At 38.7% G+C, this 19,064-nt stretch overlaps 1 protein-coding gene across 2 annotated transcripts; it reads left to right on the top strand.

The window, feature by feature from the left end:
• The first annotated feature begins 1,519 nt into the window (after nt 1-1,519).
• Nucleotides 1,520-17,463, top strand: LOC104600853 (electron transfer flavoprotein subunit beta, mitochondrial-like). 2 transcript variants are annotated; one of them, XM_088900714.1, is made up of 6 exons: nt 1,520-2,206; nt 2,337-2,621; nt 2,777-2,857; nt 5,667-5,761; nt 5,993-6,060; nt 6,154-15,568. In XM_088900714.1, the coding sequence occupies exons 1-6, from the start codon at nt 2,138-2,140 to the stop codon at nt 6,213-6,215; spliced, it is 660 nt and encodes a 219-aa protein (XP_088756840.1). In that variant the 5' UTR covers nt 1,520-2,137; the 3' UTR covers nt 6,216-15,568. The 2 variants fall into 2 exon arrangements, with proteins under 2 accessions (XP_088756840.1, XP_010262299.1); XM_010263997.3 differs by lacking the exons at nt 5,993-6,060; nt 6,154-15,568 and adding an exon at nt 17,084-17,463.
• Nucleotides 17,464-19,064: the final 1,601 nt, after the last annotated feature.

Genomic DNA, 19,064 nt, shown 5'->3' with positions numbered 1-19,064 from the left:
AGCGATTTGCAGTATCTGAGTTCGTATCTTAGATTTGAAGAAGAAGAAGAAGAAGAAGAAGAAGAAGAAGAAGAAAAAGATCTGAGAACTCAAAGTCTGTTGCCTCCGCTTTTGCCATCACCGTCGCCATTATTGTCGCCGGTGAGCATTGAATCACCCTCCTCTTCCTTCTTCTTCCCTCCTTCCCTCCTTCCTTTCCCTCTTCTTTACTTTTTTCCTCTCCTTTCTTTCTTTCTTTTTTTTTCTTTTTTTCTTTCTCAGCCGACAACATCTCTTATCTCCTTTCTCAAATCTCATAACTCATAAAATATTTGCCCTAATAGCAAACCGTTCGAATCATTCGACCCAGAAGGTCAAACCGCTGACCCAGAAACCGGTAGCTAGAACGGTTCCATTTTCGGGTCGATTTTTAAAACCTTGATTGAAGGAGTAGAAGAAGGTAAAGCATGGGCATCTAGCTGATCGACAATTGCTTGACCTTTGATTGCAATTTGGTGTGTATATTGGATATTAAATTTTGAAAGAATAAAAAGCTACTTAATAAAGTGACCAGTGAAGGCTAGTTTGTTTAGGAGGTATTTTAAGGGGCCAAATTTAGTAATTAATTTGATTTGGTGATTAAGCATATAATGACATAATTTTTGAACAACGAAGATAATAACCAAACAAGCCTTCTTCTCTAAAGGAGTGTATTTGCATTTGTACTCTATTAATATATAACTTAGATAATAAACAACTCGTTCTATATTGGCAGAGTCATATTGTGCTAATAAGCAACCAAGAGTGACATTGTTAACAAAAATATAAAGGAGTGAAGAATTGTTTGGTTGAGGTGGAATAAGAATGGGAGGGCAAAGGAAAAAGGGACTTGATGTCTTCAAAGGATTTTTGGCAATTAAGGGGTCCACTCAAAGGGAATGTCCTTTTGTAAGAACTTAGTAAAGGGTTTGCATCAAAGGGATTGCTTTGATTTTGAGAGGGTTACTTCAATTGCCGAGTGGTGAGTAAGAAATTCAATCATTTGGGTCAAATGGGCCAATACATGATGTTATAATTAAATAATAAAAATTTGAAATAGAAATAATTATAAAAATTAAAAATAAAAAATTGTAGAAAGATGAGAATTATTTTCATCAATGATAGAAAGGAAATCTAAAATTTAAAACTGACCCAAAAATAAAATTGTTTTCTTATTTGGTGATGGATCAATAATTCAACATTTTGAGTCAAATGTATCAATCCTTAATATTAAAATGAAATAATAAAAATTAAAAAGTAAAAAAACACAAAAGTTACAAAATTATAAAAATTTTATAGAAAACATTTAGATACATATTAATATTATATATTCATAATATAAAATAAAAATGAATATGATAAATAAAAATTATTTTATATGTAAAAATATAAAAAATTAAAAAAAAAATTTAAACACGTATTATCACTATTTTGATCACCATTTAATTACCACATATAAATCACATATAAAACATATACTTATATTTTTATATGAAATCCCATTTGGATGGATTCAGTTCAAAAAAAAAAAAAAGGATGGATTCAGGTTCAGTTCAATTATAAACGGAAATTTTGATGATGGATTCCCTTTATCGTATTGAATTCGTATAAACCAGCACTATTTGCAGCCCTACATGAAGCTAAGCTCTGAATTCTGATACCTATCGAAAAAGCTCTGCAGGTTCAGTTCAAAAAAAAAAAAAAAGGATGGATTCAGGTTCAGTTCAATTATAAACGGAAATTTTGATGATGGATTCCCTTTATCGTATTGAATTCGTATAAACCAGCACTATTTGCAGCCCTACATGAAGCTAAGCTCTGAATTCTGATACCTATCGAAAAAGCTCTGAATTCTGATATGCTGTCTGGGTTGTCCGATCCATCTAGGCTGGGAATATTCGTCACCACGTAAAGCAGTGCCTGAAGTGGCATCCTCATCCGAACTCCGAAGTTCAACCTATTTTTTTTTTTCTTTTTTCTGAGAAAAGAAAACCTCATTTCCAAAAGTGGCAATCTTATCCGAAGCTACAGAAGAGTATACACAGCGGACTACTCTCCTCTGTTTCTGTTACTGCTTTCAGCTACGGTAACGGTGGTCGTGAATAGTACAGGAACAAAGATGAAGATCATGGTCGCTGTAAAGAGAGTCGTCGACTACGCCGTTAAGATCAGAGTCAAACCCGACAAGGTAATCAACACAATTAAATCAATTTAATTTTAAAAATAAACTTGTGAATTTATTATCTTGAATTCTTGATCACCATCATCATGGAGCTCGTGATTCAATGATTATGTATTCATGCATTCAAAACTATCAGAGCGGTGTGGAGACCAGCAACGTGAAGATGTCGATGAACCCGTTCTGCGAGATTGCTCTTGAGGAAGCTCTACGCATCAAGGAAGCAGGATTGGCGTCGGAAGTGATTGCCGTCAGCATGGGCCCCGCCCAGTGCGTCGACACCCTTAGGACTGGACTCGCCATGGGCGCTGATAGGGCCATCCACGTCGATTCTCCGGCTACTCTTTATCCCCTCTCCGTCGCCAAGCTCCTAAAAGCCCTTGTGGATGTCGAGAAACCTGGCCTCCTCATCCTCGGTAAACAGGTCCGTCAGATTTAACTTTTAATTTGCAGAATTAGGGTTTTGGAGTTCAAACTTTCCGTTCGATTTTCTTTTAAATCCTTTTTCCTTGAATCGTGGCTACTGAAAGATGCACATAAGTAGAATATTATCTGTTGGTTGTCCGAATTGCTGTGCAGGCTATTGATGATGACTGCAATCAAACGGGGCAAATGGTTGCGGGGCTGCTCAAGTGGCCTCAGGGAACATTCGCTTCAAAAGTTAGTATTGCCCATCTTTTTAGTACATAGCAGAATTGTTGTATCTCTCAGTTTCTTACCTATCAAATTGGTTCATTTTCTTTTGCTCAGTTTAGGAACTTCATTGGGCCAAGGAACATTCTTCTATATTAAGATAAGAATAAATGACAAAAGACATGATTGATTGCCATCACCGGTTCATCAGTGCTATACATAAAAAGGCGTTCTATACATGAAATATATGGCAATGAATCCTAACCAAACAGACTTTCCCTATTTGCTACAGACTTGGCTAATCCAACCATGGCAGAGTCAAGCCCCTAGAAATCCATCTCAAAACAGATGCTCAAATCCCAATAGTTGTTGAATGTCATTCAACTTGTTAGGTATCCATTCCATGGGCCTCTCCCAAAATCCTTTCTCCATCTGATGGCATTCAGAATTCCCTTCCACTAGAATAGAAAGAGGAGGGACCATGCAATGTAGCTAGGGCCATCAATGGAGTCTGAAAGCATGAGACCTAATCTGATTATTCCAGATCCGGATGATCTGTTTACATAAATGGTTCGGATTCAGATATTAAAAAGTGCATCTTTTTAATAATTGGATTGGATGTGTATCTAAATCCACTTGATCCAATTAAGATTCAAGTTTGACTAAATTTTTATATAATATGCATATGTAAAGTTTATGATTAATAAATCTATTATTTCTATTTGTATAAATTTATTCAATATGTAAGCCAATGAGTGATTAATGCATTTGTAATTTTTATTATTGTAATTATTATTATTATTATTATTTAATTTAAAGATGGTGAAATGGGCTCAGATGAATCCCATCTGATCTGAGACCCCCCGATCTGATCGGATTTTGGATTTTAGGTTTTTAATGATCAGATCAGACTTGGATGTGGCTAGATCCAATCTGAATTTGACACAATTATAGCTGTAAATGCAACACTATTAAGGCTGACAAGAAGAGTTGTCACCTTTTGCGGCTTTGCCTAAGTAACACTTGAACGAGTGTCAAGGTCTTATTAATTGTGCTTGTGGTGATACATCCAACATCAACCTGGAAGTTATTTTTATTTTTATTTTTTGCTGAAAGATATCATTGATCTTGCAGCTGGCTTATCTGTTTCATTTGCTTTTTATTAAAGAGACAGTAACGGTGGCTCATGCATTAGTGAACAAAGGTTTTAAGGATCGGGGATGGTTCTGTAACATTGCCCCTTGTGGATTTGTGAGCTTGCACTTGATCTGCCAAACCTTGGTTAATTGTTCTTGTTGTTTGTTTTCTGTGTGGCTTGCCTTTTCTTTGTCCTCTGTTGCTGGGCTCTTTGTTGTTTTCATAGTATAATTAAGTATTTCCCTTGTAAAAAAAGAGCTATTCAATCTATGCACAAATGATCTTCTCTAATGTAATGATGTAGCATTGACAACCCATCTATGGGAAAGAGCATCCAGCCTAGTAGTCTCCTTCTTATGGAGTGTTGGTGGGGATAAAAGAAAACTTTCTTTGGTTAATGGGTTTCTGCACTAGCCTTCTTGGTGTTTTGGGTTTCAGAAGGATGGGTGTTATGAAAGAAGCTCTTCTAGGAGAGTGTTTGTGGAGATTCCCTAGGGAAGAGGAAGAAATGCTACTCTTTCTAACAGTGTTAGCTTTTGAAAAATCATTATTAGAGACTGCAATCAATGTTTGGCTCTACAGCTTCAATGTGGAAGGTGGTTTAAAAGTTAGATTTGGGGAAGATAATTGGAGTGGTGGGTATTTTTTGCTGTCTTTGACACATTGTAATGTTTCTATGTGGCCCTGGCAAGGGACCTAAGAATATATGGAGGCTGGTTCTAATTATGGTTGTTTGACACCCCCTAGAGTTGAAGCTTTCATGTGGATGGTATTCCTGAATCATCACAGTCAACCACATTAATAATGGGGGCATTCTGATCTTTTATTTGGGAGTTAATAGGAATCCGTGGATCAATTGTTGCTTTACTGCCTTTTTTTTTTGCATTACAGGAGCTCTTTTCTTTATTTGTCATGGATTGCTTTACCTGCAGAATATGTGTTCCATTCATTTTGATTGATATATCTGTTCTATTCTTCTCTCCTTGCCTGTCTGAAGTATTGCCTCTTTGGGAGAATTGGTCATGGTTCCCTTTGTGATATGCTGGTTTGTTTGAAAAGGAAGAACATAACTTTTGGAATTTGAAAGGGTCTTTCTTTTTCATGTGTTTTGGTTTTGGTGCCGAAAGAGTTCAACATGTTTAAGAAAAGGGATTTTGTCTTTAATTGGGTGGTTGCAATTGATCTAGAGGGTGGTACACTGTAAAGCCTTCTGGGTTGTTTGTCTGTTCCCTTTTTATTACCAATTCTCATATATAAATATTTTTTGGATTTCTCATATATAAATATTTTTTTTTGGATTACTCATTGTAAGACACATAATTCTAAGTTCAAACTTTGTATGTGCATGTGCCTACAAATAATACCTAGTGCACAAGGTGGTTGCCTAGGGGTAAAAATTGGTGTCATTATATTATGGTAGGTAATATTATAGTATAATAATCTCTCTCTCTCTCTCTCTATGTGTTTGTGTGTGTGTGCTGATGCTTTGACAACCATGTCCACATGTCCATAAGTTTTTCTTTTCCTTGATAGCAACATGATGATCACTTTTTTTTATCTGCAAAAGAGCAGCATGATGATCATTGGGTTTTATAGATCCTGAAAAGAAACTTGCTGTTGGAATTGAAAGGAAGTTTTTGTTTTATTCCATTCTAATAGTTCTTTTATTTTGTTATGACCTTTTTCTGTTCTTTAGTAGGTTGTACTGGATAAAGAGAAGCAGGTAGCAACTGTGGAAAGGGAGGTGGATGGTGGTCTTGAGACTCTGTGTTTAGACCTACCGGCTGTAATCACGTAAACATCAGACCCTCCTCATGGTTTCCTTGTGGTTATTACAATTTTTTTGATTTTTTTTTCTATCATTGGAACTCAGTCTCATAGGATTCTTCCTGGTTGGTACAATTATATGGTATCCTCCTTACCAAGTGTCTCTTAACATATTGCAGTTGTATCCTACTGGATTTTAGTATATGTGGAGCTTTTCATTTCTGAGGTTGCTGAATTGATTACCTGTTTTATGTGCAGTTCCCATTTAATAGATGCTATTTGCCTACAGCTAGGTTTTAGCATATGTGGAGCTTTTCAGTTCTCAGGTTGCTAGTCTTGTTGTCCATATTTTAGTGTAGAGCGCTATATTATATATGCTTGATGTGGGTACTGATACAATTAGTGTTAAATACTTCCAGAACTTACTAGAAGAGAAGATCTAAAGTGCAGCCTTGAGTTTTTAAATTCCGTGAAAATGTAAAAAACATTTGGGGCTTGATTGAGTTTTTACCTGCTGGTTGAAGTCAACCTTGTCAAGCAACATGGTATTATCTTCCTAACTGAACCTCTGAATCCAATGCTTTGACAGTATAAAATATTTGTTGTAACTATAATCCAGTAATATATAATCTGATTTTTTATATCAAGTGAGAATGCAGTGTAAAATCAAAATCTCAAGTCAATTTCCAAATGAGAAATTTCCCGTTGAAGCCCTAGGTTTGCCTATGTCAAACCTGAAATTGTAGCAGTAGCATAAATGATTAGAAAATTTATAGCAGTAGCATAGGTTTGCCTATGTCAACTTATGGTAGAAATATTTAAGGGGTGTTTGGTAGTGCTGAATTGACCTCCAAATGTTGAAAATGATGCTTTGCAGTAGTTGGAGGTCATTCGGTTGCATCTCCGGGTCGCTCCTCCAAACGTTGAAAAGGCCTCCAAAGAGTTCAGATGTTGAGCTACATCTGAATGCGTTTGGAGGTAGCGAACACAATTTTCTTCTTTCTCTCTCATCTCTTCCTCATTGTTGGTGAACAAAGGAGTTGCGAACCAGGATCGAGCCCAGCGCCAACTGTTCTCTCTCTCTCTCTCTCTCTCTCTCTCTTCCCTGTCAGAGAAGAAGGAAAAGAAAAAGAAGAGGGGGGAATGGGGAAGGAGAACGGTAGTTTGGTGGCACTAAGAAGAAGGGAAATGGGAGCGCTAGTGGTCACCCCTTTGTTCTGCATTTTCGTTGAATTGGGCAATAGTAGGTGGAAAGAAGAAGAAGAAGAGAGTGGGGGAATGACAAAGAGAGGAGATAGGGAGAAGGGTGGCTTCAGCCGCTCATGAAGCAAAGATGGACGGAGTCTAGGTGTGCCCTTGTAAAAACGAAGACTAAAAACTTTGAGAGAAAACATTTCCTCTCTTAGCTCAAGTGTGCCCTTTGTAAAATTAATCAAAATTGATATTTCACCCATACTTCGTTTTTCATCTTCCTGCCGCCACCACTACTTTGACTCCATTTTACCTTTTTTTTTTATATTTATATTTTACCATTTTCTCTCTAGAATTCCAATATTTTCTATAAACAAATTAATATGATTTTATAATGTTTTATAAAATATTAAAATATTTGTTCAATTAAGATTATTTTATAGTATTAATATTTGAAGACAATTATTATTTTATAATATTTTTAAATTAAAATTATTTTTATTATATTAATCATGTTAATCATATTTATTATTTTTTTAATTTTATTATTTCTTAACATTTATTTTTTTGTTATACTATAATATCAAAATATTTTAATCATTTTTGCTAATGCTGTTTAAATAATAATTTGATGGGTAAATTTGTAAAATGCACATTTTTAGACAACACAACATTCAGATTACTCAAAAACTCCACTGCATTTAGATTTCTGCAAAAGTAGAAACGCAAAATTTCCATGGATTACTTTCAGAGCGTTTCAAAGTTTTTTTTTTTAACTTTTCAGACTTCAGACTTTGGATTTACTGAACGCCACCCTAGCCGTAAATTTAGCAGTAGCACAGACTGAAATCTTCTCTAGATTAACTATTTGGAAGGTTGTTTTGTTATAGGGGCCATTGTTTTGGTGTAATGGTAAAATCTCGGGCTGACAAGTGGGTTAAGTCTGAGAGAAGCCACTTGTGAAAAAAAATGCCAAAGGTTAGGTCTAAAGCTGCAACTTTGCCTGGGTGCAACCCAAGTTTTTGCATGGGTTGAGCCTAAGTTTTCAGGCTGCAGGCTGAGCTTGGGCTAGAAGAATTGAACCTGATTTAAACTTGGGTTGGGCTTGGGTTGAGGCCTTAGGTAGCCCAAGCACGACCCAACCCAAGCCCACTTGAAGAATTACATACATGCATGCATTTTTATTTAGAATAAAAAATTATCTTTTTTTCCTAATTGAAGGGGATAGCCAATTTGTTACTCTTGGCTTAACGCTGAAGAGGAACCACCATGAAGGTTTAGAACTGTGATTAGGGAAGCCCAATCCACTAGATGTAGCTTGAACTACTTGTTCAGGTGGACAGAAGGATGTATTTGGGGAATACCTGGGATGTATTTGGGGAATACTTGTTCAGGCTAACACCATAGCCAATAGCTTAGCTAGAGCAGGAGTGATGACACAAGGATGTATTTGGGGAATACCTGGGCCTAGGGTGCAATTGTAACCTGAAAGTTTTTTATTTTCATGTATCTGTGTATGGTCAGCTTAAGTTGTTTTTATGTACTTCCCTTGCTGTCGAGCCTGGACATGCATGGGGGTTTCTTTTAAGGCATATAATATAATACCACTGTTATTTATAAAAAAATGTATATGTACGTTTGCAAATGAAGCTGTGTTGATTGGAGATTAAGGCCTGTTTGGGAGGGCTTTTGTGTTGATTGAGCCGCTTTTGAGAAGCTACTGAAAATAGCTTCACTGAAAAGTTGATTTCTCAGCTCATGTAGGCCTATTTTTGGCTTTTTGGGGTTTTCACCAAACATGACTTGATGGCTTTCCATCTAGAGCCTACCTTGCAATGCAAGCAGCTGCTGTGTGAAAGCCCTCCAAAACGGTCATATAATGAAGAGGTGGACAGCTTATGGAGAGAAGTTATTTGCTCGAAGTATGGCAAAAGGGAAGGGAATTCTCTTTCCTCTTTCTTTCTTTGGATTGTATCCATTTCAGGAGGTTGAACTCCCTTGAAGAAGCTCAGATTCACCAACAGAGGAGTGGGTTTTATCAATTGGTATCAAAGCCCATGATCCAACCATGCCTACATCCAGATCAGTGCCTGTGAATGAGTGTGTAGATCAAATTGAAGTAGACCTCCACAAATTCTCTAGAGATCTGAAGGAGATTAAGGAGGCGCTCTCGGCAGTGACGACCCGGTTCGATCAAATCTCTCCAGCCATCAAAAACAGATAGTAGGATTTGGACTGTCTCCTTCCGGATCCTTTACTTGTGCCTCCTTTAAAGCCCTAATACAATCGGAAATTCCTATTGGCTTGTCATTCTCTGTCAAGGAAGTGTGGTGTCAACCTATACCTCCAAGGGTTGGGAGTTTCTGTTGGGAAGCTTTCCTGGAAAGAGTTAACACAGGTGATTTTCTTCAAAGAAAAAGACCCAATAGCTGTTTATCTCCACACTGGTGCGTTCTTTGCAAAATTTATCTCCACACTTGTTTTGGCAAAAAATATTTGGGAATGGTTTGCTTATTTGTTTGGGTGCAGGTGGATCTCCCCAACAAATGTGCAAAGCTTGTTTTCCTTCTTCTCTTGACTACCCTACAAAAAGATCAAGAATCATGTGGAGATGTGTGAGGGCTGCTGTTTGTTGGACAATATGGGAAGAAAGAAATTCAAGGATCTTTTCAGAAAAGGAGAGAGGTTTGGAAACTATGTTAGAAGTGATTCATATAAGAGTATTACATTGGCTGAAAACAATGGATGAGTTCACAGATTTTTCAACAGATGATATGTTAAGAAAATGGAAAGAAATTTCTAGGTCAGTCTCAATTAAGAAAACCTCGAATCTCACATGGAACCCTCCACCTCCTGGTTTTATTAAACTGAATTTTGATGGTAGTAGCATGGGGAATCCAGGGCCTTCGGGTATTGGGGGGGGGGGGGGTGTGTTAAGAGATGAGAAAGGTAATGTAATAGCTATGTTCTTTGGCCCAATTGGAGTGGGAGACTCTTTGAGGGTTGAGGTGTTAGCAGCTTTAGAAGGGGTACAAAGGGCTAAAGACCTAAATGTCAAGAAATTGATTATAGAGGGAGATTCTGTGATCGTAGTGGATTGGCTAAAAGAAGAAACTTCTAAGATGTGGAGCTACAGTAATGAAAAGAGAAAGTTCAAATGGCTGATCAAGAATATGGAAGTTCAGTGTACTTTTGAGTAAAGAGAAATGCAAACTCCTTTGCTGATGGATTAGCTAGGCAAGGGGTTAATAGGGTTTCTAGGCTCTGGGCTCAGTTGTAATTGTTGTTTTTATCAGTTTGGGTGCATTCCCAAATTCTGGGGAGTTAAGATACCTTAGCTCCTCTTCTTTGTAAGTTTACTACTATTTAATGAAATCTGTTGTTATTGATAAAAAAAAAAAACAAGGAAGATGAGTCTGAAAGCTCCTTTGTCGGTAGTTCACAAAGATCTAGAGCTCCACTTGGATGAGTGGGAAGGCTAGATTTCCTTTTTTTTTTGGTGAGGATCCCTCCCCCTTCATAGAGATGAACACTACTTTGAATTTCATGAGACTCTTGCTTCACAACGAGTCTCTATGGCTTTGATTTTCCTAGATGGTGAGGCAAGCTTATGGTTTCAATGGTTTCGAAGGACCCACTCCCAAATCACATGAATGGACTTTACTGAGGCTTTTCGTGCTAGATTTGGTCCCTCTAGGTTTGCTAATTTTGACGAGGCTCTAACTAGACTTAAACAAACTAGAACTGTGAAAGAATACCAGCAAAAATTTGAGAGGTTGGCTCTCATAGTTCATGGATGGCCTGAACATGCACTTAGAGGGTGTTTCATTGGGGGGATTAAAGGTGACATAGAATAGAGGTTAGGGCTCTACAACCCACCTCAATCTTGATTGTATCATGTTTGGCCAAGGTCCAGGAGGAACAACTCAACCAAATTAAAAAAATGGACAAGCCCCGAGATCCTATACTTAAATCCCCTAGTCAAACCAGAATAGATCTTAGGCAAGGGACTTGGTCCGACCTCCACACCTGGTCCAACTACATGCCCTTGAAGTGACTCTCATGGATGGAAATGCAGGACAAGCATAAGAAAGGTCTATGCTACAATTGTGATGAGAAATATACTCCAGGCCACCGATTTAAGGCCCAAAAGTATACTTTGTTACAAGTGGATGATAGGGGTGAAGAACTGACCGAGGGCAAGACTTAAGATCATACCTTACCAAAGGAGGGATATGTCACATACTACTCGGAAATATCACTACAATCTCTCGCTGTGCTTCCCTCTTCTCAAACTATGAGGGTAATGGGCTGAAAGGTCTCCATTTTGATTAATAGTGGGGGGAGCTCCCTAAATTTTGTTACCACAAAGCTGTCCAATTGTTTGGGCCTAACTGTTCAGCCCATCACCCCATTTTCTATGCACATAGCAGATGCCAATCACATTCCTGCGATGGAATTTGCAAGGGCGTGGGCATGAAAATTCAGGGAAACCAATTGTCAGTAGACTTATATCCCCCAAAATTCCCAAGAGCTGATGTAGTTCAAGGGATGCATTGGTTATGTTAGTTGGGTCAAGTCACTCATGATTGGGCCAACCTCACTATGGAATTCTCCATTGGCACAAGGCAGTACCACATCAAGGGCCTCAAACCCACAAACCAGACCCAGGAGGCCCTCCAGGTAATCCTCAAATATTGTCAGCAAGGGGACTGTCCTATATTGATGCACCTAGGCCCGTAGGCTGTTGAGCCCAAGTTGACTGGTGAAGAAGCTACAACAAAAGACTCAATGCGGTATGACCAATTACAACAGCTCTTGTGAGAATATAATGACATATTTTAAGAGCCCATGACCCTACCCCCTAACCAGGCCCACGGTCTTCATAGTCCCATTTCTTCAGGGGCTGAACCAGTTAATGTCAGACTTTATAGATACCCCATTACAAAAGGATCAAGAAGATGGTGAAAAAGTTACTTGGCAAGCGTTTCATTCAACCCAATAAGAGCCTGTACTCATCTTTGATAGAAAATAAAATTAAAAATAAATAAGAGCCTGTACTCATCTTTGGTGCTTCTTGTTAAAACGAATGGCACCTGGAGATTTTGTGTGGACTGCAGGGCCTTAAATAGCATAACTATTAAAGAAAGGTTTCCCATTCCACTCATTGAGGATCTATTTGACAAGCTTGGGTAGGCACAACACTTCTCCAAACTAGATCATCTATCTGGGTATCATCAGATCCAAGTTCATGGGCCAGATATACACAAAACAACCTTTAGGACTGCAGATGGACACTGAGAATTTATGGTTATGCCATTAGGATTAACAATGCTCTATTGACATTTCAAAGCCTCATGAATAACATATTTAGGCCCTATTTATGTAAATATATTCTGTTATTCTTTGATGATATCCTTATCTATAGTGCAAATTGGACTTTTCATATGAAGGATCTTTGCAGCACCTTAGACATCTTAAGGCATAACCAACTCTTTGCTAAGCTGTTGAAGTGTTCTTTTGGGCGAACCAAAATATACTACCTTGGTCATATTATCTTTGAAGGGAGGGTCCAGACAGATCCAGAGAAAGTGGCATGCATGCTTAATTTGGCTTATCCGTCCACACTCAAGGGTATCAGAGGATTTCTGGGCCTAATTGGATACTACCGCCAATTCATACAAGGGTATGAAGTCATAGCTGAACCCCTGACTTCGCTGCTCAAGAAAACTCCTTCCATTGGGATGGAAGAGCCGAACAAGCTTTCTTGGATCTTAAGAAGGCTGTCATAACACTACTGCCCTTGATTCTACCAGATTTCAACAAGGATTTCTCAGTTGAGTGCGATGCTTCTGGTAAGGGTATTAGTGCAGTACTCATGCAGCTAAGGCCTGCCCATAGATTATTTTAGCAAGGTACTTCCCTTTGTAGGCCCAGCAAAATCCACATATGAAAAAGAGCTAATGGACTTCGTACTTGCAATTCAGAAATGGAGGGCGTATCTTATTAGGCAAAGATTTACTGTTCAGAATGATCACAAGAGCCTCAGACATCTCTTGGAGAAGCATGTTCTCAGCCCAAAACAGCAAAAGTGGGCTTCAAAGTTATTGGGTTATGATTTTATTATTAATTATAAGGCAGGAAGGCAAAACACAATGGCCAATGCTCTCTCAAGGGCAGAAGAGCTCAGGTCCATGGTTGTCTCCAAGCCTGTCTACTCTCTATTGAACCAGCTTAAGGAAGAAGCCCAACAAGATCCGGAGTTACTGCAAATTAGGAAAAATGCTTATACAATCCAGCAGTAGTTTCAGGTTACATTCTAATCGACTCTGACATTCTACAAGGGGAAACTGTTGGTGTCTATGAAATCTGCTTTTGACCAGCAGCTACTTAAGCTATTCCATGGCTCTACATTGGGTGGCCACTGAGGTATACTTCGTACCTACAGATGCTTACTCATTACTATTGGCATGGAATGAAACATATGGTCAAGTAATATGTTGCAGCTTGTTCTACCTGTCAACACCAGAAATACTCAACTCAATCACCAGCAGGTCTGTTATAGCCCCTGTCTGTACCAGAGAAAATATGGGATGAAATCACCATGGATTTCATAACTGAACTTCCCAAGTCCAGTGGCAAAGGATCGTCTCAGTAAGTACTCCCACTTTGTTGCCCTTCCCCAGCCTTACATAGCAGCCATGGTTGCCCAGGCCTATGTTCAAGAGGTTGCAAAACTGCATGGCACACCTACCAGCATCATTACAGATTGTAATCCCTTATTTATGAGCAGATTCTTGGAAGCTTTTTTCAAGGCCCAAGTGGTGGAGCTTGACCATTCAACAAGGTATCACCCACAGATGGATGGGCAGTCTGAGGTTATCATCTAGAAACCTATCTCTGGTGCTTTGTTGGAGAACATCCCAAGCAATGGCTTCACTGGTTACCTTGGGCTGAGTACTTGTATAATACTTTGTACCACGTAGCCCGCGGGGACAACTACCTTCAATGCTGTGTATGGGCGTGATCCACCAGCTATTATACCTTATGAGAAAGACTCAACTGCAGTAGCAGAAGTTGACAGTCAGCTAACATCTTGGGATGACATAACTCAGGTCACTTAAGCTTCACCTACATAAGGCCAGACAGCAAATGAAATCAGTCTATGATCGGGGGCACAGAGATGTAGAGTATGAGGTGGGTGAAATTATGTACATCAAACTCCCGCCTTACTGTCAGAGGGTCTGGCATAAGCTTTCTCCTCATTGTTTTGGGCCTTTCAGGGTGATTGAGAGGGTGGAGAAGGTGGCTTACCACTTGGAGTTACCCCCGGAGACAAAGCTACATCCTGTTTTTCATGTCTTCTTACTGAAGCCATATGTGCCTAACACAGCTATTTCCAGTCAGCAATTGCCCCAGCTCAGTGATGATGGGAAACTCATTGTGGAGTCCATGGTTATCACAGATTTGAGGTGGGTCAGATCAGGAAGGAAAATCACCAAGTAGGCCCTGGTTGTCTGGAGTAACTTACCTAAGGAGGATGCTACGTGGGAAGATTATGCCAAATTACAACAGCAATATCCTCACATGAACATTGAGGACAAGGTCCATCTCAAGGGGTGGGAACTGATAAGACCCACAACAGCCCTGTGACTACAGCCCAGGCCCATGACTCCTCAAGAGCAGCAGCCCAGGTGCAAGCCCAGTTGGCCAGCCACAAGGAAACCACATGTTACATGCCTCCTCTTAGATATGTCTACATGAGGAAACATCAGTACTAGTTTGTTAGAGACCATGTGAATTCAATTGTAAGAAGCTATAAGTATCTCTCCCTACCTCTCGAGAGATCAGTTAAGATCTGAGATTTCCCTCCATTCCCTATTCTCTTCTTCTCTTTCCTATTTCCTCTTTGGATTGTATCCATTTTAGGAGGTTGAACTCCCTTGAAGCTCAGATTCACCAACAGTGGAATGGGTTTTATCTGAGTGGGACCAGGTTCTGACTTGATCCTTGATGTGACGTTAACACTTCCGAGTTTGTATTGCACTCTTTTTGATGTACTGCGAGACAAAGAAGCAATGGTAGCAGTGATGTTTGTTCACAATGAGGAGATGATGTTATATTTTTTGTGCAGATGAATTAGAAATGGCGAGTAGCATTTTTTTTCGCACTGCAGGGTGGTTAGAAGACTACAGGCAAAGTTGTTTGATATCTTTGGGATTCAATGGTGTTTCCCAGAGATGATGTTGGAGCCTTGGAGGCCAAAGGGCTGGTACATTCCTGGGCTTAGAAGAAAAGGAAATGTGATTTGGGGAATAATGCCTTTGGATTTAGTATGGACAGTGTGGCTGGAAAGTGATATGATGAGATTATGAAGGCTCTTTTTGAATGATGTGGAAAGCCATATGATGAGATTATCAAGGCTCTTTGGGGCATACTCTACTCATGAGTTGTAGTGCATAACTTGTTTAGAAACAGACCTTACATATCTCTTTTTTTTTTGTTTATGATACTCTTTTTGTAATTACCAAGGAGCAAGCTGAAGTATAGGCTTTTATTTGGCACGGCTCCTTTTTGTGTTTGGATGCTTTGGTTGTATTTGCGTTATCGTATTTTATCCTATTATATTAATATATTACTTTACCTTTCCTCAAAAAACTCTACTCCTAAATTGGACAAAAAATTCTACTCCTATTAGGTCCATATCTAGTCCACCCCTCTGAAGACCCTGAATAACTGGGACCAACAGTAGGTAATGGGTCAGTCCACCCAAGCCCAACCTGACCCAAAAAATGTAAACTGGTTTTATTGGTTGAAAATATGCAGCTTTTGGTGCTATGTTTACCAGGGACAATGATTTTTGTGCGATGTCATGTTATATGAGTTTATTATGAGCTGACAATGCATTTTATTTTGAAAACTAAAAGAAAATTCATTAAAGAAAAAGAAAGGTGACAAGTTATCACTTGCCTTCCAAGTGCAGAAACACCTATATGAAGGTAAAGAACAGTAAGTCATCCGTGTAGCACAACAAAAACATCCCCACTGTCCAGGTGGAATGATGGTGCCTACTGCAAAGTCCTACCTGGGTAGTGGGGATGTGATGTAGGAAGGGGTAGGCTCCTACTAATTTAAGATCTGGTGGTGGGCTTTGTGGGGTGAAGGGTATCTGGTTGATTAAAGATGAAGAATATAGATGGAAAAGGCAGTAGACAACTTGCTGTCCACCAAAGAATGAGCAAGAAATTAGAAGAGAGAACTCTTGCTGGTGAGAGGGGGAAGAGAAATTTCCGGAAACAACCAGATCTCACTAAACCAAACTTTATTTCATCAAATCAACTCTCCTTGAACTCCAATTACAATGACTCTATTTACAGCCTCAACTTATTGCATTGGATGTCCCTTTACAGGCTCCTATTTGGATAGGAAACTGACCTAAAACAACTTCTAATTGTTTTAAAACTAAGACAAATCCACAAGGACACTTAAATGAGGAATTTAACTCCTAAAAAACTCTAATAACACTTTACTAGTTCACTAAAGTTCACTTAATTTGAAACATCAGAAATTACTCAAAATAGTAATCCATGAGTTTACCAAAAAATAGTAATTACAAGAATTACCATAAATAATAAGTCTGGAAGTTACCATAAAACAGAACCATGTTCTTAAGACACCAACAACTAGAAAATAAATAGAAAAAACCGAAGTAGTACCACTATTCTATAACCCAAAATTGGCATAGGAATTGGAAAATTGGTTTGTTCCCCCATGAATTCTTTCCTTGCTCCTGCACCTGTATTAGGATGTGTAATTTTGTGTTATCCATGCATAACCCAAGTGCTCCCTCCGAAATCCTAATGGTTTTTAGAAACCATCTTTCCCAAAACATTTTTGGTTCAGATGCATGTGATTTATTATTTTAGTATTGATAATGGTTTTCTTTTCTTTCTTTTGCGGGTAGTGGAACTTCTTATTGCTACATCCTAATTAATCGATTGTGATAAGCAATATATTTCAATCATTTATTTTTCTGATATTAACATTTCCATCACTTTGAATACCACAGTTTTCATTGGATATCATTTTCTTTCATCTGGGATGAAGTTCTTATTTGAATGAGAACATCTCCTCTCATCTTTTTTGTCCTTGATGCAGAACGGATTTGAGACTAAACCAACCGAGATATGCGACGCTCCCCAACATAATGAAAGCAAAGTCAAAGGTTATTAAGAAGGTTACTTCCAAGGAGCTGAATGTGGAAATTAAGTCTGATTTGGAGGTAGTTGAAGTTCATGAGCCCCCTAAGAGGAAAGCAGGGGTGATGGTTTCCTCTGTGGATGAACTCATTGACAAGCTTAAAAATGAAGCTCATGTCATCTAATCATTGTTTTTATTCCAAATGTATCTAATCCATCCGTTAACATCTCAAATGATAATCGTTCAGCCATTGCTTTTTGTTTTCATTTTGCATTTGCTTGTCCGATTAAAGATACTACTGCAAGACATATATCTACATACATCTGCTTCTTGTATGCATGTGTTTTGGATACAGTAGTTCCTTCTGGTGTGTTTCTCTGGAACCTTCTGTAAGGGGGATCAAGACCACTGAGCTTCTAGCAGTTTGATTTATTTTAACCCAATTGGAATCAGTTAGGTCAAGATATTGGTGCAGGAAATGCCAGTATGTTGATCCCAGTGTCAGATTATTGAAATTTCAAATAAATATCAAGCCTTCTATTGTTTTCTGGATTAAGGAGTAAAATTGCTGCAGTTCTATCTGCAGACTGAGATGACCCATTTAGTTTGGTACAAGCCTTTGCTTTCCCTGTGGGGGATTGACTAGTTTCATTGACAGTGGCTGCCAATGGAAGAAAAATTAAGATGTTTTGAAACCCAAGAAGCTATACATTAGGCCTGATTGATTGTTCTGATTCCTGGACTGAGCATGGAAATTATATTGAATTGGAAAGTCAAATCACAATCGATCAAACCAATTTAATCATCGAAACGAGGAAGTTAACCTTGCTGATAGTGAAATTAGGAAGTTGAAATAGCCAGCCAGCCAGCCAGCCAAAACAAACCTCCGATTTGGACTTTACTACAGTGCAAGATATCACTAAACCATTTGAGTTAAGCTGACAGCTGATAAAATATTAAAATGTTGAAAAAGATGCATCAAATGATTCAAATCAAGCATAGCTTGTAAGTGCTATCATGGACCAAAATGATCCATTAGAATATTAGATGGCATGTTTCTTGTCATCTATATGACGTAAAGAATGTTTAGCTGGGACCCACAAATTCTCTTTCTTTCTTAATCATCTCAACGCCACGTATTCTCATATCTATCAGCACCCTGTAGATGACCATTAATCTATATTTGTATGTTTATCTATATCAGTCCATAGAGACTAGAGAGTGATCCGCTTTACAGTTTACACAGCGCATACAAATTACAAAAATATACGAGGGCCGTTGAGACTTGAGACTGCAACTGCCAAAACGACCAAGTAAAAGAAAAAACAATAATATATAATAATAAAACAAAGTCCAGCCACCAAAAGTCAAGCCCAAAATCCCAAATCCCACAACCCTCTCTCTTTTCCAAGTTCTCAGTTCCAAGTTGTGCGATGCAGTTTTATTTGGTGGTCGGCTTTCAAAGTGGGGCCCCGATTCCCTTTTTCCGATAATTTTTTTTTTCTTTTGGTAATGGTGGGTCCCTTATTAGAATACGTTGAAAGCAATGGACCAATTAGACGTACCATCACACCTTTTATTTTATGGCCATATGACTTGGTGGGAGGGATGGAAGAGAAACATGTGGCGTGCTCCTTTGGTGGCCTCCCATGTCAATCCATCCCCCACTTCTCTCCTCTCAGATCCATTCCATTACATCCCAAGTCGTTTACAAATTACAGTATGCAACCATAATAGGATTGTCAGTGGGTCGGGTGAAGTGGTAGACCCGCACTTAACTATCGGGCTAGGGTTAGATCTTATCGGTTTTTGGGATCGGGTTCCAGCTGGTATTGCAGCATTAAAATCTTGGGGTTTTTACAGTTCAGTCCACCCTTAGGGTGGAGCTAGGATTTCTAGGGGTGGACTGAATCCTACCCGTGGATTGATGCTAAATTCA

Source organism: Nelumbo nucifera, chromosome 3 (assembly GCF_055504915.1).
Source record: "Nelumbo nucifera cultivar China Antique chromosome 3, China Antique-T2T, whole genome shotgun sequence".
Lineage (NCBI taxonomy): Eukaryota > Viridiplantae > Streptophyta > Magnoliopsida > Proteales > Nelumbonaceae > Nelumbo > Nelumbo nucifera.
Note: the sequence above shows the minus strand (reverse complement) of the source record. Positions and strands in the feature narration are given on the sequence as shown.